Source organism: Hypanus sabinus, chromosome 26, assembly GCF_030144855.1.
Source record: "Hypanus sabinus isolate sHypSab1 chromosome 26, sHypSab1.hap1, whole genome shotgun sequence".
Lineage (NCBI taxonomy): Eukaryota > Metazoa > Chordata > Chondrichthyes > Myliobatiformes > Dasyatidae > Hypanus > Hypanus sabinus.
The window spans coordinates 18,190,919-18,218,159 of NC_082731.1; the positions used below are offsets into that span (position 1 = coordinate 18,190,919).

A 27,241-nucleotide genomic window follows, 5' to 3' on the forward strand; every position below is an offset into this window, starting at 1 on the left:
GAGTAAGATGTAAATAATGTTCTCTGGTCAATAAATAGGGAAAATATTCTGGCTCAGCTTCTCTGTGTTTCCCTCGCCCCCTCTGGGAGTGGGGAACATGCCCAGGCTGACCTGCCCGGCACGTCTCCCTGCTCTGCTTTTCACAACATTTACCTTCTTTGGCCTCCGTTTTGCCTCTGACTGCTCCCACTCGGCTATTGACCAGGTCAACTTGTTTACAGCTTAACCCCCACAGTCCCACCCCCTGTGGCCCTAGTCTTGGCCAGTGCTACTTCATCGCTAGTCGTCCTGCCCTGTAAACATCGCCAGACCTTAGTCTCATCTTGTCTGGTCTGAAACAGCAGGGGTACCAACCTGATTTTAAATCCTTGGTGTTTCTCAACAATTATCTGTGGGACCTCCAATTCCCACCATCCTCGAGTGGGAAGCACCGTTAGAGCATTTAACCTCGCGCCGAAAGACTAGAGCATACAGGCTTGTCTCTTGTGCTCACTCACCCGGCCCTCTCTTCCCCCACACCCTCCCTCGCCCCTGTTCCCCAACCCCTTCCCTCGCCCCTCTCTTCCCCCCACCCCTTCCCTTGCCCCTGTTCCCCCACCCCTTCCCTTGCCCCTCTATTCCCCCCACCCCTTCCCTCGCCCCTCTCTTCCCCCACCCCTTCCCTCGCCCCTGTTCCCCCACCCCTTCCCTCACCCCTGTTCCCCCACCCCTTCCCTCGCCCCTGTTCCCCCACCCCTTCCCTCATCCTTCTCATCCCCCCACCCCTTCCCTCGCTCCTCACTTCCCTCACCCCTCTCTTCCCCCACACCTTCCCTCACCCCTCTGTTCCCCCACCCCTTCCCTCGCTCCCTCTTCCTCCACCCCTTACCTCGCCCCTCTCTTCCCCACCACTTCCCTCGTCCCTCTCTTCCCCGCCCCTCTCTTCCCCGCCCCTCTCTTCCCCGCCCCTCTCTTCCCCGCCCCTCTCTTCCCCGCCCCTCTCTTCCCCCGCCCCTCTCTTCCCCGCCCCTCTCTTCCCCGCCCCTCTCTTCCCCCGCCCCTCTCTTCCCCCGCCCCTCTGTTCCCCGTCCCTCTCTCCCCCGCCCCTCTCTCCCCCGCCCCTCTCTCCCCCGCCCCTCTCCCCCCGCCCCTCTCTCCCCCGCCCCTCTCCCCCCGCCACTCTCTCCCCTTGTTAGATCACACTTGGAACATTGAGTTCTGTTCTGATAGGAAGGACGTGGAAGCTTTAGAGAGAGGGCAGAGGAGATTTACTGGACAGCCTGTCTTATGAAGATGGGCACCGTCAGTGGCTTTTTCCCAGGGCACGTAATGTCATTTTGTTAAGGTGATTGGGGTGGATTGGGGAACATTTAAGAGATGTTTAGATAGGCACATAGGCGATAGAAAATGGATGGTTACGTGGGAGGAAAGGGTTGGATTGATTTTGGAGAAAGTATTTTCCCCCTAACCGCACCCCACCCACTGCCACTTGTCCCAAGCATTCTCCCTGCCCCACGAGTAAATCCTCCCACCTGGCCGTCAGAGCTGACTGGTGTTAAAGGGACAGGCCATGTGACCCTCGGACCCTGCACTCCGGTCTGTCACAAAAGGAACGGTGGTGGGTGAGGCGTCTGGCCGTACGGTGGTTTGTCTCAGTCGGGTGATCAGCTGAGCTGCTGGCTGGTTGCCGAAGGCTCGATGGTTTAATTGTACCACAGGGTGGGGAGTGAGGGCTGACTCCATAACTCTGCATTCACATGTGCAGCTCGTCGCATCTGTGAGACTATCACCAGGGAAAAGGGCTCATTCGGGTCTCTTGTTAATACCTTTCTCAGCCGCTTCCTCGGGCAGCCATTTCCACATAACCACTGACGTGTGGTTTTTACATACACCCTCAGGAATCCGGCCGACTCCCGTCTCTGCATTCCTGCACGCTTTCCTTGGGTGAGGTGTCCAAGAGGGAAACAGGAAGGCCACTCGGCCTTTCCGAGCCATCCTATTAGCTGGTACAATGGTGACTGATCTGTGCTGACCCAGCCACCTCTTACTGTCCCAGACCGCCAATGTCCTCAGTTCTGTGATCTCCCCCTCCATGAGAGAGTCAGTGCGTGAAAACGGGACCTTTGTCCCAACCAGTCGATGCTGACCGAGATTCCCAACCGAGCTGGTCCCATTTGTTCGCGTTTGGCCCAAACCTTTCCTATCCGAGTACCTTTTTAAATGTTCACGTACCACTTCCTCCGGCTGCTTGACCCTTCTGCCGAGCACCCAAAACCGTGGGGATTCTCCCTCCCTGCTCCACTCATAATTCTAAGCTTTTTTCAGAGGAACGGTACTCTGTGACCAAGTCCCTCGAGTCATGGCAGGGCTCTCCTCGTTGGTCTGTTGTGGTAAAGATGGTGGGTAAATCAGGATCTTGGAGAAGTGTGGATTGTGTCTAACTGAACGCAGGGGAGTGTGAGCTGAACTTGCACAGTGGGCGGTAGGAGAGCGGTGGGACAGGAAAATGGGAATACAGATCCCATTTAGATAGGGTCATAAAGCCTTCATAAATCAAAGTATTGAGTTAAGATCTGTTGAAATCGGTGAGGCCGAGTTTGGAGTATTGTGCGTGTGCCTTTCTGGTCACCTACCTACAGGAAAGATATCAATAGGCTGAAAGAGTTCAGAAGAAATTTACAAGGAGGTTTCTGGGACTTGAGGGCCTGAATGTTAGGGAAAGATTGCACAGATTAAGACTTTATTCCCTGCAGCATAGGGGGGTATACAAAGTTATAAGGGGTATACTGGATAGGGTAAATTCAAGCAGGCTTTTTCCATTGAGGTGTGGGTGAAAGTATTGTAGAACTAGAGGCCATGGGTTTAGAGTGTAAGGTGGAAGACTTAAGGGTAACAGAGTCAGAATAATACAACACTGAAATAGACCATTTGGCCCATCTAGTCTGTGCCAGGCTGTTAATCCTGCTGAGCCATATCTGCTCCCCCAATCTCCTCCCATCCCGTACCTATCTAATATCAGCATGTCCAATTTCACGGTATCTAGTTACCTGGCCTCCACGGGTTCCCCACAACAGGGGGGAGGCGGGGCATCTCCCAAGAATCACAGGGCAGATGTGTTAGAATTTGCACGTTCTCCCTCTGATGCCGGTGAGTTTACCACGCGGTTTCTGGGGACCGAGACGTGGTGGGTTAATCGGCCAGTTTGTGGGTGAGGGGAGGTGTTGGCATCTGACGGAGAGGGCCATCGGTAGAGCAACAGGGAGCGGATAGGTGGGACGGACGTGCCTGGGAGGCCTGATCTATCTCCAGTGTGAGCGAGGGACCGAACCCCAGGAGGCACGCATCTGTTGCAACAAACAGGAGTCAGACATCAGCCGAACTAGGCTCAAGATTTAATCATTGCAAGTTACAAGCAGGGGACTGTGTGGGTGTATGCGTGCAGGTGTCCATATCGGTAATGTGTTAGCGTTGTCGTGTGTCCTCTGAGCGATTCCGGGTGGGGGGTGGGAGGAGGTCGATCAGTCGTAGTGCTCCACCAGCGTGGCGCTCCCCTCCACCACCTGTCGAGTGAGGGAGGCAGCCCTGAGCAGGAGGTGGCCGACCCCATACATGAGCGTAGACATTACTCGCAGCAGCTCTCTGCCAAAGTAAAACAGGCAGTGAGATACCAGGCAGGGGCTTCCTCCACAACATCCCACCCATCCAAAACACCTAGTGTACAGGGTGAGGCTCCCTCCACACCCTCATCACAGACTGAAAAGGGGTGACGCTCCCTCCACACTGTCCCATCACAGACTGAAAAGGAGGGGTGAGGCTCCCTCCACAATCCCATCACAGACTGAAAAGGAGGGGTGACGCTCCCTCCACACTATCCCATCACAGACTGAAAAGGAGGGGTGAGGCTCCCTCCACAATCCCATCACAGACTGAAAAGGAGGGGTGACGCTCCCTCCACACTATCCCATCACAGACTGAAAAGGAGGGGTGAGGCTCCCTCCACACCCTCATCACAGACTGAAAAGGAGGGGTGAGGCTCCCTCCACAATCCCATCACAGACTGAAAAGGAGGGGTGACGCTCCCTCCACACTGTCCCATCACAGACTGAAAAGGAGGGGTGAGGCTCCCTCCACACCCTCATCACAGACTGAAAAGGAGGGGTGAGGCTCCCTCCACAATCCCATCACAGACTGAAAAGGAGGGGTGACGCTCCCTCCACACTGTCCCATCACAGACTGAAAAGGAGGGGTGACGCTCCCTCCACACTGTCCCATCACAGACTGAAAAGGAGGGGTGAGGCTCCCTCCACACCCTCATCACAGACTGAAAAGGAGGGGTGAGGCTCCCTCCACACTGTCCCATCACAGACTGAAAAGGAGGGGTGAGGCTCCCTCCGCACTGTCCCATCACAGACTGAAAAGGAGGGGTGAGGCTGCCTCCGCACTGTCCCATCACAGACTGAAAAGGAGGGGTGAGTTTCCCTCCACACTATCCCATCACAGACTGAAAAGGAGGGGTGAGGCTCCCTCCACACTATCCCATCACAGACTGAAAAGGAGTTGTGAGGCTCCCTCCACACTATCCCATCACAGACTGAAAAGGAGGGGTGAGGCTCCCTCCGCACTGTCCCATCACAGACTGAAAAGGAGGGGTGAGTGTCCCTCCACACTATCCCATCACAGACTGAAAAGGAGGGGTGAGGCTCCACACTATCCCATCACACACTGAAAAGGAGGGGTGAGGCTCCCTCCACACCCTCATCACAGACTGAAAAGGAGGGTTGAGGCTCCCTCCGCACCCATCACAGACTGAAAAGGAGGGGTGAGGCTCCCTCCGCACTGTCCCATCACAGACTGAAAAGGAGGGGTGAGGCTCCCTCCGCACCGTCCCATTACAGACTCTCAAGGACAGGGTGAGGCTTCCTCCACACTATCCCATCACAGACTGAAAAGGACAGGGTGAGTCTCCCTCCGCACCCTCATCACACAATCCTAAACATGGTGGGGTTCCCCACATGCCTTACCATCATACAATCCCAGGGTCATGGTGAGACTCCCATCACAGTCTCTCAAGGGCATAGTTAGACTCCCTCCACACTGTCCCATCCTACACTCCCAAGGACAGTGAGGCACTGGCCCATCACACATTCCCATAGACATGGTGAGGCTCCCTCCACATTGTCCCATCCTACACTCCCAAGGACAGTGAGGCACTGGCCCATCACACATTCCCATAGACATAGTTAGGCTCCCTCCACACTGTCCCATCCTACACTCCCAAGGACAGTGAGGCACTGGCCCATCACACATTCCCATAGACATGGTGAGGCTCCCTCCACATTGTCCCATCCTACACTCCCAAGGACAGTGAGGCACTGGCCCATCACACACTCCCAAGGAAAGGGTGGGGCTCCCATCATACAATCCTAGGGACATGGTGAGGCTCCCATCACATCACCCAAGGGCATTGTTTGACTTCTTCCACACCATCCCATCAAACACTCCCTAGGAGAGTGTGAGGCTCCTTCCATGTCGACCCATTGCACACTCATAAGGAGCAGGTGAGGCTCCCTACACCCTGTCCCATCACACACTCAAGGAGCAGCTGAAGCTCCCTCCACACTCCCTAGGAGAGTGTGAGGCTCCTTCCATGCCGACACACTCAAAAGGAGCAGTTGAAGCTCCCATCACACATGCCTAAGGACATAGTGAGGCTCCCTCCACAGTGCAATTACACACACTCCAAAGGAGAGGGTGAGAATTCCTCCACGCCATCCCATTGAACACTCCCAAAGACAGGGTGAGGTTCCCTCCATACTGTCCCATCACACACACCCAAGGAGAGGATGGGGCTCCTTCCACACCTACCCATCAGACAATTCCTAGCACAGGATGGGGTTCCCAAAATGGCTTCCCATCATAAAATCCGAAGGACAGGGTGAGGCTCCCGTCACAGTCTCCCAATGATATGGTGAGGCTCCCTCCACACTGTCCTACCACACCCCCAAGGACAGGGTGAAGCTCCCTTCACACTGTGCAATCACACACACTCAAGGATGGGCTGAGGCTCCCTTAACACTATCCCATCGCACACTCAAATGGATAGGGTGAGATTCTGTCCCCATGGTCCCACCACACAATCCCAATGAAAGGGTGAGGCTCCCTCCACACTGTCCCATGACTCCCTCCCAAGGACAGGGTGAGGCTTCCGCCACACCATCCCATTCACTCCCTCTGAAAGTGAGGTTCCCTCTGCACCGCCCCTTCACATACTCCCAAGGGCAGGGTGAAGCTCCTTCCATCACACTCTTCCATGTGCAAAGTGAGGTTCCCTCTGCAGTGTCCCATCGCACACTCCCAGGAACAGCCAATTCTGGGGTTATTTCACAGCCACAAGTGAAAGAAGAATATTTGTTCCCCCAATTCCTCCTTCACTGTGGCTGTGAAATAATCCCAGAATTTATTCCCAAATCTGAAGGAGCACATTCTCCACGTGCGCTCCTGGCCATGTGGAGCTGGACGTACAGGATAATACTGGCTTTACTATTGATCCTTATTGTGGGGTTCTGCCCCGCTGCTCCGGGCATGCCATCCTGCCCCACAGAGCGACCACCTCCACCTCGGCCTCTCTGACTGCTCCTGCGATAGGAGAGTCCATTTGGCCACTTTCTCGTGCTGGCCCAGGATGTACAAGAGGTCAATTCAATCTCGTGCCATCTGTTTCGTCCGTTACTTTGATGCCAGTCACACCCACCTCCAAGTGGACAGTGATGTGGTGATTTCCCCTCTACTGCCCCTGTCACTCATCCAGTGACATCATTTTCACCTGAATTTCTGTCTCGGTCGTTTATCCAACTGACCTTGACCGTTTTACTTGGATAACAACTTCTCTGGCCAAGAAAGTCTCCTTTTCTGCATAACGACCTCTCTGCTCTCCTATCAAACCTGTAATGCCCCACTGCTCGATAAAACTTACACCCTCTGCCCACCCCACCCAGCCAATCTTCAGGCATGAATGGAGTGGCTGAATATCCTGGACAGGGTCTGCCGAGGATGCAGCTGTCCAGACTTGGGAATACCCTGAAGCATCCATCCTCTGCCCAATCCTGAGGTGTCACACCCTTCCATTACCGTGGAGGCCATACGGATGTCTCCATTACCCTGTCCACAGATGCCTCCCGTCCCCACCACCAAATCCGTTTCTCCGCATTACCTTATGACCTTCTTAGGCCCCAGACACTTGATGTCAAAGGTCATGGAGTAAAGTCCGTAGAACGTAGCCCTCATGTTGACAGACCCAAAGAGGTCCTTGGGGTTGAGCTTGTAGATGTCAAAGGTTATCCGGGCGATGTCTTTGCTGTTTTTTGGTTTCTGGGTCAGAGCATAGGATACCACTCCCCTCTGTAAAACATCGGCGTGCTGGTTAGACACAGGCTGAGGCTCCCTCCATACCGTCCCGTCACGCACTCCCAGGGACAGGGTCAGACACAGGGTGAGGCTCCCTCCACACCGTCCCGTCACACACTCCCAGGGACAGGGTCAGACACAGGGTGAAGCTCTCTCCACACCGTCCCGACACACTCTCCCAGGGACAGGGTCAGACACAGGGTGAGGCTCCCTCCACACCGTCCCGTCACACACTCCCAGGGACAGGGTCTGACACAGGGTCAGGCTCCCTCCACACGGTCCCGTCACACACTCCCGGGGACAGGGTCAGACACAGGGTGAGGCTCCCTCCACGCCGTCCCGTCACACACTCCCGGGGACAGGGTCAGACACAGGGTGAGGCTCCCTCCACACCATCCCGTCACACAGTCCCAGGGACAGGGTCAGACACAGGGTGAGGCTCCCTCCACACCATCCCGTCACACAGTCCCAGTGACAGGGTCAGACACAGGTTGAGGCTCCCTCCACACCATCCCGTCACACAGTCCCAGGGACAGGGTCAGACACAGGGTGAGGCTCCCTCCACACCATCCCGTCACACAGTCCCAGTGACAGGGTCAGACACAGGATGAGGCTCCCTCCACACCATCCCGTCACACAGTCCAAGGGACAGGGTCGGACACAGGGTGAGGCTCCCACCACACCGTCCCGTCACACACTCCCTCCACACCGTCCCGTCACACACTCCCAGGGACAGGGCCAGACACAGGGTGATGCTCCCTCCACACCGTCCCGTCACACACTCCCTCCACACCGTCCCGTCACACACTCCCTCCACACCGTCCCGTCACACACTCCCAGGGACAGGGCCAGACACAGGGTGATGCTCCCTCCACACCGTCCCGTCACACACTCCCAGGGACAGGGTCAGACACAGGGTGATGCTCCCTCCGCACCGTCCCGTCACGCACTCCCTCCACACCGTCCGGACGCACTCTCCCAGGGACAGGGTCAGACACAGGGTGAGGCTCCCTCCATACCGTCCCGTCACACACTCCCAGGGACAGGGTCAGACACAGGGTGAGGCTCACTCCACACCGTCCCGTCACACACTCCCAGGGACAGGGTCAGACACAGGGTGAGGCTCCCTCCACACCGTCCCGTCACACACTCCCAGGGACAGGGTCAGACACAGGGTGAGGCTCCCTCCACACCGTCCCGTCACACACTCCCAGGGACAGGGTCAGACACAGGGTGAGGCTCCCTCTACACCGTCCCGTCACACACTCCCAGGGACAGGGTCAGACACAGGGTGAGGCTCCCTCCACACCGTCCCGTCACACACTCCCGGGGACAGGGTCAGACACAGGGTGAGGCTCCCTCCACACCGTCCCGTCACACACTCCCAGGGACAGGGCCAGACACAGGGTGAGGCTCCCTCCATACCGTCCCGTCACACACTCCCAGGGACAGGGTCAGACACAGGGTGAGGCTCCCTCCGCACCGTCTTGTGCCTCTGCGCATACTTGATTTTGATACCTCCACCTTGGAGAGGGACTCTGGCTTCCTCCCCAATCTATTTCCTTACTGACTTTATCTCTTCACCCCTCAGCCTTCCCCGCTCCAGGGGAACAAACCCACTCTCTCATAGTTACAGAAACTTGGAGACTTCCCTTCACCCCAGCTCATCCATGCCGACCATCTGCCCGCATTTGTCCCGTAACCCTCTAAATCAGCGGTTCCCAACCTTTTCTATGCCCCACACCCCTAGGAAATGCTTGACTAATGTTCACACCCCCTACAAAAGTAATATCACATTTGCAGATGAAGTCTAATTTCTAATTATTGAACCACATTCAATACTGCGGGTGAACAAATAGAACTTGAAAAATAAGCTTTTAACTCAGTGCATAAAATGCAAATATAAATTGAGCAATTAGATTCTAATTTGTTCAGGAAAAAAATTGTAAACAGTAAATTGATGAGACTCCTCAACTCTGAGGTGTAACTCCCAGGTAACACTGATGAGAATCCTCAACGCTGACTCGGGCAGAGGGAGACTGGAGTGAGTTTATGTCTCTCTCGACTCGGGCAGAGGGAGACTGGAGTGAGTTTATGTCTCTCCCGAAACGGGCAGCGGGAGACTGGAGTGAGTTTACGTCTCTCTCGACTCGGGCAGAGGGAGACTGGAGTGAGTTTACGTCTCTCCCGACTCGGGCAGAGAGAGACTGAAGTGAGTTTATGTCTCTCTCCACTCGGGCAGAGGGAGACTGAAGTGAGTTTATGTCTCTCCCGACTCGGGCAGAGGGAGACTGGAGTGAGTTTATGTCTCTCTCGACTCGGGCAGAGTGAGACTGAAGTGAGTTTATGTCTCTCTCCACTCGGGCAGAGGGAGACTGGAGTGAGTTTAGGTCTCTCCCGACTCGGGCAGAGGGAGACTGGAGTGAGTTTAGGTCTCTCCCGACTCGGGCAGAGGGAGACTGGAGTGAGTTTATGTCTCTCCCGACTCGGGCAGAGGGAGACTGAAGTGAGTTTATGTCTCTCCCGACTCGGGCAGAGGGAGACTGGAGTGAGTTTATGTCTCTCTCGACTCGGGCAGCGGGAGACTGGAGAGAGTTTACGTCTCTCTCGACTCGGGCAGCGGGAGACTGGAGAGAGTTTACGTCTCTCTCGACTCGGGCAGCGGGAGACTGGAGTGAGTTTATGTCTCTCCCGACTCGGGCAGCGGGAGACTGGAGTGTGCTTGGGGCAAACGTTACTACCACTTCTCAAGGCACACTGGCAGCTGGCTGAGTGATGACTCGTGACTCGTCACTCAAGCACACAAGCTGCTCTTTGTCGCACCCCCTGAAATTCCATCTCGCACCCCCGGTTGGGAACCCCTGCTCGAAATACCTCGAATCCATGGCCTGCATCGCACACAGTTCCTGGCAGCTCATTCCAGCTCACCCTCAGTGCGAACACGAGAGATTTGCAGATTCTGTGAACTCCACAGGCGAGACAATGGAAATAAATAAACAGTCGATGTCTCGGGCCGAGACCCTTCACCAGGACTGGAAAGAAAGGGGGAGAAGCCAGATCAAGGAGGTGGAGGGAGTCTCACCCTACGTCTATCCCTGTCCCTGGGAGTGTGTGACGGGACGGTGAGGAGGGAGCCTCACCCTGTGTCTGACCCTGTCCCTGGGAGTGTGTGACGGGACGGTGTGGAGGGAGCCTCACCCTGTGTCTGACCCTGTCCCCGGGAGTGTGTGACGGGACGGTGAGGAGGGAGCCTCACCCTGTGTCTGACCCTGTCCCCGGGAGTGTGTGACGGGACGGTGTGGAGGGAGCCTCACCCTGTGTCTGACCCTGTCCCCGGGAGTGTGTGACGGGACGGCGTGGAGGGAGCCTCACCCTGTGTCTGACCCTGTCCCTGGGAGTGTGTGACGGGATGGTGTGGAGGGAGCCTCACCCTGTGTCTGACCCTGTCCCCGGGAGTGTGTGACGGGACGGCGTGGAGGGAGCCTCACCCTGTGTCTGACCCTGTCCCCGGGAGTGTGTGACGGGACGGTGTGGAGGGAGCCTCACCCTGTGTCTGACCCTGTCCCTGGGAGTGTGTGACGGGACGGTGTGGAGGGAGCCTCACCCTGTGTCTGACCCTGTCCCTGGGAGTGTGTGACGGGACGGTGTGGAGGGAGCCTCACCCTCTCTCTGGGACAGGGTGAACTGGAAGATGATAGGTGAAGCCAGGTGGGTAGATGTGGTGAACTACATATACCTGTCTAGACATGACCCCCCACCCCACCCCGCTGACTGCTCCTGTGGCTCCTCCCACAGACCCCTGTATAAAGGCAATTGGAGGCACTGCTCCTCCCTCAGTCTCCAGGATGTTGTGTGATGGTCTCTTGCTGCTGACGGTGCTTTCTTCCAGCTAATAAAAGCCTATCTCGACTTACGTCTCCGAGGGTTATTGATGGTGCATCAGTAGGATAATTATTGGAAGGAGTACTAAGAGATAGGATCTACAAGTATTTGGATAGACAGGGACTTTCTAGGGAGAGTCAACATGGCTTTGTGCGTGGTAGGTCATGTTTAACTAATCTATCAGAGTTTTTCGAGGTTGTTACCAGGAAAGTTGGTGAAGGAAAGGCCGTGTATGTTGTCTACATAGACTTCAGTAAGGCCTTTGACAAGGTCCCGCATGGGAGGTTAGTTAGGAAGACTCAGTCGCTAGGTTTACATCAAACACGAGAAAATCTGCAAATGCTGAAAATTCAAGCAACACACACAAAATGCTGGTGGAACACAGCAGGCCAGGCAGCATCTACAGGGAGAAGCACTGTCAACATTAACAACAACACACACAAAATGCTGGTGGAATACAGCAGGCCAGGCAGCGTCTATAGAGAGAAGCACTGTCAACATTAACAACAATACACACAAAATGCTGGTGGAACACAGCAGGCCAGGCAGCATCTATAGGGAGAAGCACTGTCAACATTAACAACAACACACACAAAATGCTGGTGGAATACAGCGGGCCAGGCAGCATCTGTAGGGAGAAGCACTGTCGACATTAACAACAACACACACAAAATGCTGGTGGAACACAGCAGGCCAGGCAGCGTCTATAGAGAGAAGCACTGTCAACATTAACAACAACACACACAAAATGCTGGTGGAACACAGCGGGCCAGGCAGCATCTGTAGGGAGAAGCACTGTCGACATTAACAACAACACACACAAAATGCTGGTGGAACACAGCAGGCCAGGCAGCATCTACAGGGAGAAGCAGTGTTGAGTTTCGGGCCGAGACCCTTCGTCAAGACTAACTGAAATAAAAGATAGTAAGAGATTTTCAAATAATAGTAATCTCTTACTATCTCTTCTTTCAGTTAGTCCTGATGAAGGGTCTCGGCCCAAAACGTCGACAGTGCTTCTCCCTGTAGATGCTGCCTGGCCTGCTGTGTTCCACCAGCATTTTGTGTGTGTTGTTGTTAATGTTGACAGTGCTTCTCCCTGTAGATGCTGCCTGGCCTGCTGTGTTCCACCAGATTTTTGTGTGTGTTGTTGTTAATGTCGACAGTGCTTCTCCCTATAGATGCTGCCTGGCCTGCTGTGTTCCACCAGCATTTTGTGTGTGTTGTTGTTAATGTTGACAGTGCTTCTCCCTGTAGATGCTGCCTGGCCTGCTGTGTTCCACCAGCATTTTGTGTGAGTTGTTGTTAATGTCGACAGTGCTTCTCCCTATAGATGCTGCCTGGCCTGCTGTGTTCCACCAGATTTTTGTGTGTGTTGCTAGATATACATGGTGCGGTAGTAAATTGGATTAGACAATGGCTCGATGGGAGAAGCCAGAGAGTGGTAGTGGAGGATTGCTTCTCTGAGTGGAGCCATGTGACTAGTGGTGTGCCACAGGGATCAGTGCTGGGTCCATTGTCATTTGTCATCTGTATCAGTGATCTGGATGATAATGTGGTCAATTGGATCAGCAAATTTGCTGATGACACAGAGATTGGAGGTGTAGTGGACAGTGAGGAAGATTTTCAAAGCTTGAAGAGGGATTTGGACCAGCTGGAAAAATGGCGGATGGAGTTTAATACAGACAAGTGTGAGGTATTGCACTTTGGAAGGAAAAACCAAGGTAGAACATACAAGGTAAATGGTAGGGCATTGAGGAGTGCAGTAGAACAGAGGGATCTGGGAATACAGATACAAAATTCCCTAAAAGTGGTGTCACAGGTAGATAGGGTGGTAATGAGAGCTTTTGGTACATTCGCCTTTATAAATCAAAGTATTGAGTGTAAGAGTTGGAATGTTATGGTGAGGTTGTATAAGGCATTGGTGAGGCCAAATTTGGAGTATTGTGTGCAGTTTTGGTTACCAAATTACAGGAAGGATATTAATAAGGCTGAAAGATTGCAGAGAAGGTTTACAAGGATGTTGCCGGGACTTGAGAAACTGTTACAGAGAAAGGATGAATAGGTTAGGACTTTATTCCCAGGAGTGTAGAGGAATGAGGGGAGACTTGATAGAGGTATATAAAATTATGATGGGTATAGATAGAGTGAATGCAAGCAGGCTTTTTCCACTGAGGCTAGCGGAGAAAAAACCAGGGGACATGGGTTAAGGGTGAAGGGGGAAAAGTTTAAAGGGAACATTGGGGGGGCTTCTTCACGCAGAGAGTGGTGGGAGTGTGGAATGAGCTGCCAGATGAAGTGGTAAATGCGGGCTCACTTTTAGCATTTAAGAAAAACTTGGACAGGTACATGGACGAGAGGTGTATGGAGGGATACGGACCAGGTGCAGGTCAGTGGGACGAGGCAGAAAAATGGTTCAGCACAGCCAAGAAGGGCCGAAAGGCCTGTTTCTGTACCGTAATGTTCAATGAGTGGGGAAGGGGGTGAAGTAAGAAGCTGGGAGGTGATAGGTGGAAAAGATAAAGGGCTGGAGAAGAAGGAATCATAGGAGAGGAGAGGGAAGGACAAGAAACACCAGGAGGAGGTGACAGGTGGCTGAGGAGGAGGTTGGGGGGGGGGGGGGAGTGGTGTGAGGAGGAAGTTTTACTGGAAATTGGAGAAATCGATGAAATAGTTGCTCCAGGTGTCCCTTTTAAATCTCTCACCTCTGATCTTAAAGCTATGTCTCCTTGTTTTAGCGGCCTCTCCCTGCAAAAGAACCCTGCGTTTTCATCCTATCTATGCCCTCATGATCTTGTACACTCTGTCATCCCCCCAATCTCCTCCAGTCGAGGAGGAAAAGCCCTAGCCTTCGCAACCTCTGTGCGTAGCTCAGACCAGGCCCAGACAGCATCCTGGTAAATCTTTTCTACTTTGATAACCACTTTCCTGCAACAGGATAATAATACTCATCAGCAACTTACACAACTGCACCATCTCCGTGCCCGACTGACAGGGGCTGGTGTACCAAATGTCCACCCGGGACACTGCTCTCATATGCACTTGCACCCCTCGGTGTCTCTGTTCCATTACACTCCCCACGATCCTACTATTCACTGTGTGAGTCCTACCCTCAATTAATCTCCCGAAGTGCAATACCTTCCATTAATGTAGAGTGAAACCCTTTCACCCATCGATCCCCATCCCCAGCTGATCGGGATCTCCCCGTCATGTTCATAATCTTCTGCACGGTCTACAACACCACCTTCTTTCAACCTATCGAACTTACCAAGCAAGCCTTGCACGTTTACATCGACCTGAATTACAAACATCAATGGTCTCAGCACTGACCCCTGTGACAGACCGTACCACTAGTCTGTGAAACAAGCCTCTCCAAGCGAGTGAATCCAACTGGCTTTGCATCCCGCACTACCTAACCTTCCAGACCAGCCTGCTACAGGGTCCTTGTCAAAGTCCCCTTCCCTGACAAATGTAGAAAATATCTATAGCTGTACAGTGGAGAGCATTCTGACCGGCTGCATCATTGGAGGCTCCAATGCACAAATATCAGCAGAGGGCTGTAGACTCCGTCACAGCAACCAGCCACCTCCCCGCTGATAACATCTTCAAAAAGGCCGTATCCGTCTCTCAGGACCCCAGCACCCAGGGCATGGGGGTACAGGAGCCCAAGAATACGCACGCAACCGTTTAAGAACATCTTCATCCCTTCCACCATCTGATTTCTGACGGCCCATGAACACCGCCTCACTATTGTGATCTCTTTTAGCACTTTTTATATTTTATATCGATTTCACATTGTAACAGAGTAATTTTAAAAAAACCGTTTTGATCTGCACTGCTGCTTCCAAACCACAAATTTCACAATGCCCAGTGCCTATAAAAAGTACTCACCTCCCTTATAAGTTTTCATGTATTATAGTTCTGCAACATCGGATGACAGTGGATATAATTTGGCTTTTTTGACACTGATCAACGGAAAAAAGATTATTTTGTGTGGAGGTGAAAACAGATCTCTACAAAGTGATATGAATGAATGACAAGTATAAAGCACAAAATTAATTGATTGCACAAGTATTCACCCCCTTCAAGTCATTATCCGGCAGATGGCCTTTGGCAGCGATTACACTTTGAGTCTGTGGACAGGTCTCTATCAGCGTTGCACATCTGGACACTGCGATCTTCCCCCATTCTTCTTTACAAAACTGCTCCAGCTCCGTCAGATTGCATGGGGATTGTGAGTGAACTTCCATTGTCAACTGCAGCCACAAATTCTCCTGGCTTGTGCTTTTCAATAACCTTTTCACGGAGTTGCTTGGAGTGTTCTTTTGTCTTCGTGGTGTAGTTTTAGATACAGGAGTACTTTACTACAATCAATGGGAACACCTTGACTGCACACGGTGATCTCCATTTAACTAACTGTGACTTCTAAAACCGATCGGCAGTGTCGATCTGGTGTGTCATATGAAAGGGGGAGTACTTACGCAATCAGTTATTTTGTGTTTTATATTTGTAATTAATTTAGATCAATTTGTAGAGATCTGTTTTCCCTTTGACAGAAAAGAGCTTTTTTCTGGTAGCGATCAGTGTAAAAAAAAGCCAAATTGAATCCACTGTGATTCAATGTTGTAAAACAATAAACCATGAAAACTTACAACAGGGGGGGGGATACTTTTTCCAGGCCCCTGTGTGTCGGTGATAGTAAGCGTTGATTCTCCAGCCCAGAGACATCCTTTGGAGAGCGCGGTTTCATTAACCCGTGCGTCTGTCCGATGGGCTGACCTTTTGCGAGGTCCATCGCTGGCCCTTCTCCAGAACCATCAGGACGGTTTCATCGTCCAGGTGTTCGAAAAAGTCCTCTGTGTCCACCGCGGTGCCGTCCTCCTCCAGGACCACGCTGACCACGCCGGTGATGAGCAGAGCGTCCAGCGCCTGCAGGCGAGCAACGGAGAGACTGTCACCCGGCGCCAGTCAAACGCAGGGAGACCCTCCCCGCCCCAACCCGAGGGGCGTGGGACGTTAGGTGTTGTTGCAAGGGGAGAGGCTGCAGCTGTGGGGCGGATCCCGGTGTGGAACAGTGGGAATACGGGAGGAGGGCCGAGGATGGGGGTTCCCGGTGTGTGCGAGTGAGAGAGAGAGAGAGAGAGAGAGAGAGAGTGTGTGTTGGTGTAACAGTGTGTGTGCGTGCGCGCGAGTGTGAGAGATAAAGAGAGTGTGCGAATAGTGATTGGATGTTTGTGGGTGCCGTGTGATTGTAAGAGGGTTAGTCAGTGTATATGCTGCGTGTGTGTGTGTGTGGATAGCGTGACTGGTGACCGTGTGTGTGTGTGTGTGTGTGAGTGTGAGTGTGTGTCTGTATGTGTGTGTGTGTGTGAGTGTGTGTCTGTGTGTGTGTGTGCCTGTGTGTGTGTGTGTGTGTGTGTCTGTATGTGTGTGTGAGTGTGAGTGTGTGTGTGTGTGTCTGTGTGTGTGAGTGTGAGTGTGTGTCTGTATGTGTGTGTGTGTGAGTGTGTGTCTGTGTGTGTGTGTGTGTGTGTGTGTGAGTGTGTGTCTGTGTGTGTGTGTCTGTGTGTGTGTGTGAGTGTCTGTGTGTGTGTCAGTGTCAGTGTGTGTGTGAGTGTGTGTGTGTGTGTCTGTGTGTGTGTGAGTGTGTGTGTGTGTGTCTGTGTGTGTGTGTGTGTCTGTGTGTGTGTGAGTGTGTGTGTGTGTGTCTGTGTGTGTGTGTGTGCAGTGTGTGTGAGTGTGTGTGTGTGTGTGTCTGTGTGTGTCTGTGTGTGTGTGTGTGTGAGTGTGTGTGTGTCTGTGTGTGTGAGTGTCTGTGTGTGTGTGAGTGTGTGTCTGTGTGTGTGTGTGTCTGTGTGTGTGTGTGAGTGTCTGTGTGTGTGTGTGTGTGTGTCAGTGTGTGTGAGTGTGTGTGTGTCTGTGTGTGTGTGTGAGTGTGTGTGTGTGTGTGTGTCTGTGTGTGTGTGAGTGTGTGTGTCTGTGTGTGTGTGTGTGCAGTGTGTGTGTGTGTGTGTGTGTGTCTGTGTGTGTGTGAGTGTCTGTGTGTGTGTGAGTGTCTGTGTGTGTGTGTGTGTGTGTGTGTGTGAGTGTCTGTGTGTGTGTGTGTGTGTGTGTGTGTGTGTGTGTGAGTGTCTGTGTGTGTGTGTCTGTGTGTGTGTGTGTGTGTGCGCAACATACTTCAATGAAACGCGACCGCACCCCCCCCCCCCCATGGTCTCTGCTGGAACCTCCCGTGGACTCCCACCTCCACCTCCCCTTGCCCCTGCCGCTGCCCGGGACGCACCTTGTTGACGAGCTCCCTCAGGGTCCCGGCGGTGAGGCCTTTGCGGTGGGAGCGGTCGTGGTTGCAGACGCGGAAGGGCCGCTGGGCGGGCTCGGAGCTCAACCACCTCCTGGTCAGGTCGGCGCTGGCCGTCGTCACCGATCTGTGGGCGAGGGGCGGGGGGGAGGTCAAACACCACTCAGCCCCACCCCCGGAGACCGGAGGACCCACACCTGCGCCGTTCTATTCAGTAATAATAAACCGGATTCTGAACAGGCTGCCATCAGATCTGCAAGACCCGGCGGGCCAAACCACCTGATCTCCATGCCCCCATTCTGGTCACCCGCCTGTCTAAGAGCGTCGTGATGTTACCTGCCCGTCTCAGACACCCCCCGGGTGTGGTGGGCGAGGTGTGTGACGCCGCATCCGTTCCCGGGACGGGTGTGGTGGGCGTGGACCACCCCTGGGGTTTGCGAGAACGAGAGCAGGGGTACATTTTCTCCCTGACTGGGATGTCCCAGAGCTGGGGGTCACCGCCCCAGAATAAAAGGTCAGCCGTTCAGAGAGAGGTCTCTCTTCCCTGCCCTCCCTTCCGCCTCTAGGAAGGTAATCAGCACAGAGGGAGGGGGATCGGTGAATTCTGGACGTGAAGGGAAGACGGGGTCAGTGCAGGGGGGCAGGGGGTGGGGGTGAGGCAGAGGGTCAGTCCTGGTTCGATAGAACGGGGGGGGGTTGGGTGACATCAGGAATGGGGGGGGGGTCCAGTATTCATTGCTGAGCGATGAGGAGAGGGTCGCTGGGTCGTTCCAGGGACAAGGGTTCCCTTACCGGGCAGGAACGGGCAGGTTGGGATTCAGTGTAAGGAGAGGTGATCTTACTGAAAGGGGTGAGATCCTGGGGGGGGGGGCGCCATGGGGGAGATGCTAAGAGGATGGTTCTCTTGGAGGGGGGACGGTCTCAGGATGAGGGGCCGTCCCGTTAAATCGGAGGCGAGGAGGGATTCCCTCTGTGGGAGGAGAGCGGAATCTGTGGGAGCTCTCTCCTCGCCTCACCGCTCCCAGAGCGCCTGGGACGTCTGGGCACCAGGTGGACTCGGGGTTCGGGGGGAAAAGGGCGATTGGATCAGGGTGGGAGAGGGGTTGGGAAATTACACCGCGGTCTCACAGGGTGGGGGTGGGTTGCTGCGCCTCGCTCTCTGACTGACCTGATCAGCGAGGAGGCCGAGGATATGTAACCCCGGGACCCCAGGAAGCCGGCCTGATCCTCGCTGCTCCGCCTGGAGACCGAGCCTTCGTCGGGACGCGGCTCGCAGAGAGACATGGTCCTTCCAGCTGCCGGGAGTTTCGACAGGAAACGCAGGTCAAACCTCTGGAAGAATAAATCAGTGCAGAGCGACCGCGAGCAGGGGTAAGATAGGGAGATCCTGGACTTTGAGCCTGTCGTCAGCAGTCCAAAGTCCGGATGATTATTCCTAGTTGTGCTGGTGTGAGATTAGAGGGAGCGAGAGGCCTCCTCCCTGCCCCCAGCCCTCTTCCTCCTACTCAGCCCAAGTACAGAGCAAGAGTTACACAATTAAAGAGACATATAAAATACATAGCGGAGACAGGTAGTGTTTATTGAACCTTCAGAAATCCAATGGCCGAGGGGACGAAACTGTCCCTAAAACATCTAGCACAAAATGCTGGTGGAACGCAGCAGGCCAGGCAGCATCTACAGGGAGAAGCACTGTCGACATTAACAACAACACACACAAAATGCTGGTGAAACACAGCAGGCCAGGCAGCATCTATAGGGAGAAGCACTGTCGACGTTTCGGGCCGAGACCCTTCGTCAGGACAGTTCTTCTCCCTATAGATGCTGCCTGGCCTGCTGTGTTCCACCAGCATTTTGTGTGTGTTGTTGTTAATGTCGACAGTGCTTCTCCCTATAGATGCTGCCTGGGCTGCTGTGTTCCACCAGCATTTTGTGTGTGTTGTTGTTAATGTCGACAGTGCTTCTCCCTATAGATGCTGCCTGGCCTGCTGTGTTCCACCAGCATTTTGTGTGTGTTGTTGTTAATGTCGACAGTGCTTCTCCCTATAGATGCTGCCTGGCCTGCTGTGTTCCACCAGCATTTTGTGTGTGTTGTTGTTAATGTTGACAGTGCTTCTCCCTATAGATGCTGCCTGGCCTGCTGTGTTCCACCAGCATTTTGTGTGTGTTGTTGTTAATGTCGACAGTGCTTCTCCCTATAGATGCTGCCTGGGCTGCTGTGTTCCACCAGCATTTTGTGTGTGTTGTTGTTAATGTCGACAGTGCTTCTCCCTATAGATGCTGCCTGGCCTGCTGTGTTCCACCAGCATTTTGTGTGTGTTGTTGTTAATGTTGACAGTGCTTCTCCCTATAGATGCTGCCTGGCCTGCTGTGTTCCACCAGCATTTTGTGTGTGTTGTTGTTAATGTCGACAGTGCTTCTCCCTATAGATGCTGCCTGGGCTGCTGTGTTCCACCAGCATTTTGTGTGTGTTGTTGTTAATGTTGACTGTGCTTCTCCCTGTAGATGCTGCCTGGCCTGCTGTGTTCCACCAGCATTTTGTGTGTGTTGTTGTTAATGTCGACAGTGCTTCTCCCTATAGGTGCTGCCTGGGCTGCTGTGTTCCACCAGCATTTTGTGTGTGTTGTTGTTAATGTCGACAGTGCTTCTCCCTATAGATGCTGCCTGGCCTGCTGTGTTCCACCAGCATTTTGTGTGTGTTGTTGTTAATGTTGACAGTGCTTCTCCCTACAGATGCTGCCTGGCCTGCTGTGTTCCACCAGCATTTTGTGTGTTGTTTGAATTTCCAGCATCTGCAGATTCCCTCGTGTTTGCCCTAAAACATCTAGTGTGGGTCTCCAGGCTCCTGCACCCCCTCCCTGATGACAGAAGTGAGAAGGGGGCGTGTCGTGGGTGATGGGGGTCTTCAGTGATGGATACCGCCTTCTCGGGGCACTGCAGTTTGAAGATGTCCCCGACCGAGTGGGTGCCCATGCTGGAGCGAGCTGAGTGAACAACCCTCACTATCCTGTGCTTGGAGCTTTCATCCCGGGCGGCGACAGAACCCCTCCACCGGGCATCTGCCGGACGTACCGAACTCAGGTGCCCCTGGGTCACCTTCCTCGCGAGTGCTGGGTGTTGGGCCCAAGACAGACCCCCCCACCCACCCAGCCGTTCGCCCTTTCCACCGCTGACCCCTCATGCGGGCGGGTGCGACCATGGGTGGGGGTCGCAGAGTTGCGCAACCCGGGAACAGGACCCTCGGCACGTGGGCGCTCCCAACCCGGTCCCACTTCAGTTCCTTAACTGCACAGGTTCCGAGAGAGAGAGAGAGAAAAAGCTTGAGAAAGTCTTCAGCTGATGGAAATTCAAAGCAACTTGGCCAGAGGAACCCCCGGCATTTTGTGTCCGCTACAATATCAAAAACACCTCAGCAGCATCACAGGCTCGAGGCTTCTGATACCGAACGTTAAACACATTTTAACCCAAAAAAGTACGCAATCAGAACAGAAAGCTGTCCGTTTCAGTGCAAAGCAGACTCCGTGCCGCCGAACTGAGTCAGCGATCCGGGTTTGCTGGCTGGTTCAAGAGCCGAATGGTTGGAGGGGAGGGGGGTAGCTGAACCTGGCTGCCTGGGACTTCGGGCTTCTGGCCCGGCCCCTACAACCGACCTCTTGTAGATACTACCCACGGAGGGGGAGGGGGAGGGGATTCTGCCCAATACATCACGGGGCATTCCCATGACATATCGGGGCAAATTCAGCCGCCCTCTGCGCATACCACAGGCCGTGATGTAATGAGCCGGGACACTTCCTTCCAAGTTTATTGTTGCTGTGGGCAGACCACAAACAGGGTAAGAATGCGGAGAAAATCAGGCTTACGTGAACAGCAAGTTATGTGGACAAACATGGTAACGCAAACTTCGAATGATATCAAACGAGCAAAATAAACAGTGCCAGTTTATAAATAAATAAACAGCAAGATTCAGAGGGGGAGAGGGAGAGGGGTAGAAAGGGAGAGAGGGGAGGGGGAGGGCGGGGAGAGGGGTAGAAAGGGAGAGAGGGGAAAGGGAGGGAGGGAGAAGAGAGGGTGGGAGAGGGGAGAGAGAGAGGGAGAGAGACAGAGACGAGGAGAGGGGTAGAAAGGGGAGAGGAAAGGAGGGGGAGGCAGAGAGGAGGAGAGGGGAAGGGGAGAAAGGGAGAAGAGAGGGGGAAAGGGAAGGGAGGGTTGAGGGTTTTCAGGTTCCAGGATCTGATGGCAGTGGGGAAGAGGCTGTTCTTGAACCTCCTTACATTCGCACGAAGGTAGAGAGGCTGGGGTGCCCTGCTGAAGGTTGTATCCATGTTCTGGGCCCGGATAGATTCTCAGAAACGATGTCACATGAACTTGAAATTGCTCGCCACAGTCTCTCTGTGACCCCCGTGGGATTTTTCCCGAGGGCTCCCGTTCCTCCCCATGTGCCGGAGACGTGGGTTAAACAGCCCCTGCTAAATGCCCCCCCACCCCGCCCCCAGTGTGTGAGGGAGAAACTCTGGAATGGGGATCTGACAGGAAGACAGAGAAATGAGGAGGAGAAGGTGAGGATTGGACGTCCCCATGTTTTATAGGTCTGGGTGGGTTGTCCCGGGGGGGGGGGGAATTGTGCGCAGGTAAAATGGAAGAGATGTGAGAGTCTGAGGACCTGTCAAGGGAAGTCTGGAGTTACAAGATCGGGGGGGGGGGCTGGCATGTAACCAGTTGGGGGGGTTGGGTAGGAAATTCCACTCCCCCCCAGACGGGTGGTGACCAATCAGGAAGGGTGTGATTACATAGGGAATGGTGCGTGAAGGATTCACCAGGATGTTATCGGGACTTGAGGGAGAGATTAGACAGGCTGGGACTTCCCACGCACCCCCCCCCCACACGATGAAAGTTAAGAACATCACGAGGGGACGAGGGGTGTAGTAAGGGAAAGATTTAGCGACTGCATGGAGGGTATGGTTTTCCCCTCGGGGGGGGGGGGTGGTGGGAATGTGGGACCTAATATCAGAGGAAGCGGCAGAGGCGGATAGAATTACAAAGTTTATCCGACTCTCGGACAGACATGTGGGTGGGAGGGATATGTGCCAAATACGGGCTCGTGGGATTGGGGTCAGCACGGACGAGACAGGCCGAAGGGCTAGCTTCTGTCCTCTACAATCTGATCTACAGCGCTTTCGAGTGGGGTAGCAGGCTTGATGGGCTGAGTGGCCTCCTACACTGCCTTTCTTTCCAGAAGACCACCAGCCGGGCTACCTTCCTTCCCCGGGGTGGCCCACTGCTGGCCCCTGCGCTCTGGGACGCATGGGAAGATCCCAGACAGATAGCTGGGGGGGGGGGGGGGGGTTCCTGCTGCCGTGAAAGGAGGTTGCGCGGAGTGAGTGTGTGCGTGTGTGTGTGTGTGTGTGTGTGTGTGAGAGAGGGTGTGTGTGTGTGTGTGTGTGTGTGAGAGAGGGTGTGTGTGTGTGTGAGAGAGAGGGTGTGTGTGTGTGTGTGTGAGGGTGTGAGGGTGTGTGTGTGTGTGTGAGAGAGGGTGTGTGTGTGAGGGTGTGTGTGTGAGAGAGAGGGTGTGTGTGTGTGTGTGAGAGAGAGGGTGTGTGTGTGTGTGTGTGTGTGAGGGTGTGAGGGTGTGTGTGTGTGTGTGTGTGTGTGTGTGTGTGTGTGTGTGTGTGTGTGTGTGTGGCGGGGGGAGGTGCTGGTCGGTGTTAACCAATGCGTCAGGGACTCTGAGGTGGGGGCGTTGAGTGGCAGTTCTGTGGCGGGAGGATGGGGTGAAGGAGGGTGAAAGATTCGGGGCTGGAGGAGGAGGAGAGAGCGAGGTAGATGATTCCTGAGCAGAGAGCGGCGGCGACCCGGGAGAGAGGGAGGAATCATCGGGGATGTGGGAGGATGGGGGAGGCGTGGAGATGGATCTCGTGATTCCGAAATCCCCTGGATAACGCCGGCTGGAATGTAATCCGGATACGTTAATCCCCCTGAGCCGGCTTCCGGCATGGTGAAAGAATAACTGCCAGTGGCGATGGTGGAGGGGCATCTGCGCGCACTAGTGCTCCCCACTTTCACCCACACCCAACACACACTGGGAGGTGATGCCCCTCGGACAGGGCCACAGAAAGTCAGCGTCCAGCGACAGTTTGAGCCGGCGGGGGTGGCCGGGAGGGAGGGAGGGAGGTCGGGCCGCTGTGGTGTGCACTGGTGGAAGGGCAGGAATCTGCCACCTCTCAGCCCCGGACCAGATTCACGCCCCGAAAACGCAAACCAACAGCGTCAGCTTCTTGAGGGTGACGAGGTCACCGTTTTAGGGGAAGATTCCCATTCAGGAAGACCCCTCCCCCCACCCCCCGTGATCTCCACAGCCACCGGCCCGGGGCCGAGGAGGAAGAAAGTGTTTAAGAGGAGCCGGGACACGTTCAAGAGGTTTAGCCGGGGAATTAGCAGGTCCTGCCGAGGTGGGGTGTCCCAGGAACTTGGGGGAATTTGTGCTCCATTTTGAATCTGGGTTAGCATTTTCTAACAATAAAGCAAACGTTAGCGGGTTCTACCCTCCAAGGGGGCCACAACCTTGCCATTGGCTTTGGAGGCTTGCGTCTCTCAATAACCCGGACAGCCATGTCGGCCGGAGTCAGGGCTTTATGCTTTGACTCTTGGACGGGTCACCCCTGCCAAACAGGGCAGAGGGCAGAGGGCAGAGGGCAGACTGAGAGTGGCCCACCGGGCCTCCTGGTTCGGGGGTTCAGCTCAGGGCTAACAACCCCGACCGGTCAACAGCAACGAAGAACCCTTCCGCCTCTGAGTGTGAAAGTACTCCTGAGTCTCCGCCCGGGACTTGCACGACTGACAGTAGTGAAAGCCGAGAGGAAGCTCCCGACACGACGGAGGAAGCCACGAAATGCTGGACCTTCATTACTGCCCTAATGGCCGGCGGTGATACAGGCAATCCGCGTGTAAGAGGCTTTTGCCCGTGTTTAGAACAGACAGAGAGTATTGATTGGTACAACTCCAGCCGAGGACTCGGCTCAGTCACGGGAGATCAGTCCAAGGTTGAATTGGTTAGGACTTTATTCCCTGGAGTGTAGAAGAATGAGGGGAGACTTGATAGAGGTGTATAAAATTATGATGGGTACAGATAAAGTAAATGCAAGCTGGTTTTTTCCACTGAGGCTAGGGGAGAATAAACCAGAGGACTTGGGTTAAGGGTGAAGGGGGAAAAGTTTAAAGGGAACATGGGGGGGGGGTTTCTTCACACAGAGAGTGGTGGGAGTGTGGAATGAGCTGCCAGATGAAGTTGTAAATGTGGGCTCACTTTTGACATTTAAGAAAAGCTTGGACTGGTACATGGATGAGAGGTGTATGGAGGGATACGGGCCAGGTGTAGGTCAGTGGGACTAGGCAGAAAAATGGTTTGGCACAGCCAAGAAGGGCCGAAAGGCCTGTTTCTGTGCTGTAATGTTCTATGGTTCAATGGCCTTGTGTGTGGAGGAGAGAGTGGGGAGGGTAGAGGGAAAGGCGGGGTTGGGAGGTGCAGAGTGAGGGACGGACAGGGAGGGTGAGGGATTGAGTGTGTGTGAGAGAGAGAGGGGGGAGGGAGAGTGAGACGGACAGGGAGGGTGAGGGATTGAGTGTGTGAGAGAGAGGGGGGGAGGGAGAGTGAGAGACGGACAGGGAGGGTGAGGGATTGAGTGTGTGAGAGAGAGAGAGGGGGGAGGGAGAGTGAGACGGACAGGGAGGGTGAGGGATTGAGTGTGTGAGAGAGAGAGGGGGGAGGGAGAGGGAGAGAAGCAGTGGGGGACAGAAGAGAAAAGACAGGGAGGAGAATGAAAGTGAGGACGAAGGAGGTGGAGAGTGAGAAAGAGGGAGGTGGGGGCTAACAATGAATGGGGGGAGTGTGAGAAAGACAAGAGGGAGACAGGGAGAGATGGCGAAGGAGAGGGAATTAGAGGAAGACAGAGTGAGTATGACGGGGAGAGGGATAGAGTGAACGGGGTGGGGTAGAGATGGGGAGAGGGAATTAGAGGAAGACAAGGAGGGAGGGAGGGAAAGGGAGATGGAAAGAGGAACTCAGGGGACACAGGGACAGAGATACAGAGGGAGAGGAAGGTGGAATGAGTGAGGGGGAGCGGAGGAGCGAGTCTGTTTACGTGTCCCCGGCCTCTCTCCTTCCGTCCCCGGGGAGGGTGTGTTGTGTAATTTAGGTCATTATCTGTGATGGATGCTGTAATTATCGTTCCCTCCTGTTTACTCACTGTTTATCAGTGTTCTGTGCCAAAGTGTGACATCCCAGCTGTTGAAATCACCTCACCTTTAACCCTCTCACTCCCACCTTCCCTGCCCTCCCCATCCCTCCCCCTCACCAGCTATTCTGTCCCGTCCCTTTCCATCTGCACTTCCCTCTCCATCTCCCCGCTGCTCGTCCCTCCATTCCCCTCCCCTCCTCTCCATTCTCCTATCCCCTCTCCCCCTCACTCCCCCCTCTCATTTTGCTGCTACTCCCCCCCCACTAATCGTCAGTCACTCTCTACCTTACTACCCACCACCTCCACCCGACCTGGCTCTGGGACACGGGGTTTGGGGAGGGGGAGGACAGGTGGGCTGGAGGAAATGTTTCGGGAGGAACAGGCTGATGAGCAGAGGAAGAGGTGGCAGTGGGGAGTGTGAGAAACAGAGAGAGAGAGAAAGAGAGAGAGAGAGAGAGAGAGAGAGAGAGAGAGAGAGAGAGAGAGAGGGAGAGGGAGGACTGGGAGTGAGGGGAGAGAGCAGAAAGAGGAAGGGAGGACAAAACGATAAAAGGAGAAGGGAGACACAGGAACGGTGAGAGGAAGGAGCGAGGGAGATGAGCGGAGGTAGAGTGAAGGGAGAGAAGTGGAGATGGAGTGCGGGGGAGAAGAGGGGAGATAGTGTGAGAGGAGGGGAGATGAGTGGAGGTTGAGTGAGGGGGAGAAGAGGGGATAGAGTGAGGAGGAGAGGATGGAATATGGAGAGAGAGTGAGGGGGAGGGGAGATGGAGAAACAGAAAGAGGGGAAGGGGTTAGAGAGAAGAGAGGAAAACTGGGGAGCAAAGTGGAGAGATAGATGGAGAGAGAGGGGCAAATAGAGAGAGAGACTTGTAGAGTGGAGAGAAAGGGGCAGCACAGAGATGGATAGAGGGCGAAAGAGAGAGGAGAAAACGGGAGCAGACAACGACTACGAGAGAGAGCGGCATGGAGAGATAGAAAGACGCAAGGGTAGAGGTAATGGGGATTGTGTGTGTGGGGGGGTGATTGTGTTTGTGGGGGTGATTGTGTGTGGGGGGGTGATTGTGGTTGTGTGTGTGGGGGTGATTCTGTGTGTGGGGTTAGGTGTGTGTGGGGGGATGATTGTGTGTGTGGGGGTGATTGTGTGTTTGTGGGGGGTGATTGTGTGCGTGGGGGTGATTGTGTGTGTGTGGGGGGGGTGATTGTGTGTGTGGGGGGATGATTGTGTGTGTGGGGGGTGATTGTGTGTGTGGGGTGATTGTGTGTGGGGGGTGATTGTGTGTGTGGGGGGTGATTGTGTGTGTGGGGGTTAGGTGTGTGTGGGGGGATGATTGTGTGTGTGGGGGTTAGGTGTGTGTGGGGGGATGATTGTGTGTGTGGGGGTGATTGTGTGTTTGTGGGGGGTGATTGTGTGTGTGGGGGGATGATTGTGTGTGTGGGGGTGATTGTGTGTTTG

The 27,241-nt window shown here is 54.4% G+C and overlaps 2 protein-coding genes across 5 annotated transcripts in view; one reads left to right on the top strand and one right to left on the bottom strand.

Moving 5' to 3' along the window:
• Window positions 1-3,349: 3,349 nt before the first annotated feature.
• On the bottom strand, window positions 3,350-18,998 carry cideb (cell death inducing DFFA like effector b). The gene is made up of 5 exons (XM_059951495.1): window positions 18,729-18,998; window positions 17,546-17,687; window positions 16,042-16,191; window positions 7,190-7,377; window positions 3,350-3,618 (listed from the first exon to the last, which is right to left on the bottom strand). Exons 1-5 carry the CDS (start codon window positions 18,842-18,844, stop codon window positions 3,498-3,500), a joined length of 717 nt encoding a protein of 238 aa, XP_059807478.1. The 5' UTR covers window positions 18,845-18,998; the 3' UTR covers window positions 3,350-3,497.
• A 7,541-nt stretch (window positions 18,999-26,539) lies between these two features.
• LOC132381856 (FH1/FH2 domain-containing protein 3-like) overlaps window positions 26,540-27,241 on the top strand; it is a 60,064-nt gene continuing 59,362 nt past the window's right edge. For 3 of the 4 annotated variants that reach the window (XM_059951496.1, XM_059951497.1, XM_059951498.1), the window contains exon 1: window positions 26,540-26,781. The gene's annotated coding sequence lies outside the window, so the exon portion shown is untranslated. The remainder of the gene's footprint in view (window positions 26,782-27,241) is intronic. The other variant, XM_059951499.1, reaches the window with a different exon arrangement.